Below are 2,077 nucleotides of genomic sequence, written 5' to 3'. Positions count from 1 at the left end.
AATAGGTGTTTAGTTTCATAGTTGGTTCTTTAAAGAGCTTGGCTGGTAACCAAAAGTTTGGCAGCTTGAACCCAGCAGAAGCTCCACAGGAATAAGATTTGGCAATCTGCTTCCATAAAGATTTACAACTTTGAAAACTTTATGGGGTAGTTCTCCTCTGTTCTATATGGTTGCTATGAGTCTGAATCAACTCAATGGCAATGGATTTTCTTTTAGTCCTAAGAAGTGGACTATGTTATCTAATACTAACCTTGTAGCTTCTTCTGTCTTTGGATCCCCTTCTGTAAGCAAGTACTTACAGAACCACTTGGGTCAGTCTCATTGCAAGAGCACAGGGGACTTACTAACCCAACAACGGCACAATGGAACCACCTAGATAAAAACTCATTTGAATACTCATTTGAATAGAAAGATCAAGATAATACCCTAGTCTAGTTTTTTGTTTTTTTTTTTCTTTTAAATCACAGAGAAAATGATACTGAAACCTCAAAGCAAGAAATACCTTCCTTGGCCAGTTGGGAACTTGAGTAAGGAGAGCTTGTTAGGCTAAGAAATAGAGTACTGTCATTTCTCAGTATGTAGTATATGTAGTTTCTACAAGTTACCTGAGAACACCATATATACCTTATTTGATAAAGTATGAAAAAATAAATAAAGGAGGAAAGAGAAGGGCTGGGAAAAGAGTAAGGATGAAGAAAAGAGTTGTAAATTGAATTGACTGGAAGAAGGAGCAAGGAAACAGCAAACAAAAACAACTTTTATGTGTTGCTAGAGAAGGCATTCTATTTTTCACGGGTCATTGCTGAAAAACAATGTCTTTTTCTTCCTTGTTTTTTGGAAGCTACAACACTCAAGATTACATGTTCACATGTGATTGAATAAAATAATGGACAACCAATGTCATATAATACAAAACTCCTACTCCCTTGATATTTTCTTCTAATTTTAGAAAAGACGTGGTGGGGAATATCTATAACAATTTTGTAAAATCAGGAGCTTGACTTACCCTTTTTCTTGTTTTTAACTGGACCTATTAAAAAACAGAAAATAGAAAATTAAGTTTCTGGAAATTCATAGAAAATCTATATATTTTTTTTAACACATTCAATGGGAAGGAGCCCTAAGATACTGTAAATTTGAAGAAGCCCAACAGCCAAGGGTCAGGCTTTTGGCAAAGTATCTCCCAACTATCAAATCTCCACAGTCCGTTTTCTAACTGTTGAGACCAAGAGAGTCACAGGGATGATTCTTCCCCGGGAAGAAAAATCTTTCAGCATCAGTCTTCGGAGAGAAGGAGAGGGTACTTCTCTACAGCGATAAAATGCTCCAAAATGCAGAACTCGACAATAGGGGGGCATTCCATTAATTCTACAAGTCCTGAGATTGAAGAGTCATGCATTCAGGCTGGTATTAAGTCTGAAGTGTTGAAGATAGAAGGAAAAAGGGGTTGTTTTCATGGAAGGAGCAGAGCAGGGAAGCTTATTTTTAGTCATTTCCTTATCATGATTTAATTTGTTATTAAAACAGTACAATAATAATACAATTCATGTGGAAGCCACATGCATTTCCATTGTAATTTAGCATAAGTTAATGGACACTTAAGAAGTGTCAACAGTTCCTTCAACAGTGATAACACAAGCATTTTCTTGGGAATTACTTCTAAAGAAAACAATTCTTATCAATTGAGGACACTCAGAAAACTCAAAGCTTTTCTAATGTTAGGTGTCAATCACTCCCCAGATATTCACAGTTTAGATCTCTCCAAGACTGTTAATTCCCCCTTCCCACTCAATACTCTTTTGTTTGTTTAAAATTTTTATCGTGATTTGGGTGAAAGTTTACAGAGCAAATCCACTTTTCATACAGCAGCTCTCACGACATTGACTGTAATTTCCCACAATGCAACAGCTCTCCTCCCACTTCCTCCCCATAGTCACCTCTTCCCTGTGTCCTTCCCTCCATGCACTCCTGCCTGTGATGGTTATGTTTGTATGTCAACTTGGCTAGGCCTGGTTGAGAGGCTGGGCAGCTGGTGGTAGTTATTCCCCATGATGAGACTGGCAATCAACTCCATGGT

General features: G+C 37.5%; 1 protein-coding gene across 1 annotated transcript in view; it reads right to left on the bottom strand.

Annotated features, from left to right (window-relative positions):
- The window catches only part of EDA (ectodysplasin A), a 175,103-nt gene that overhangs the window by 20,185 nt on the left and 152,841 nt on the right, over positions 1-2,077 (bottom strand). The window contains exon 3 of the mRNA XM_042783135.1: positions 1,007-1,030. Within this exon, the coding sequence (XP_042639069.1) occupies positions 1,007-1,030 (24 nt within the window). The remainder of the gene's footprint in view (positions 1-1,006; positions 1,031-2,077) is intronic.

Source organism: Orycteropus afer, unplaced genomic scaffold (assembly GCF_000298275.1).
Source record: "Orycteropus afer afer isolate SDZICR_OR568_19922 unplaced genomic scaffold, OryAfe1.0 scaffold00692, whole genome shotgun sequence".
Lineage (NCBI taxonomy): Eukaryota > Metazoa > Chordata > Mammalia > Tubulidentata > Orycteropodidae > Orycteropus > Orycteropus afer.
This window is presented reverse-complemented; position numbering and strand designations above follow the sequence as displayed.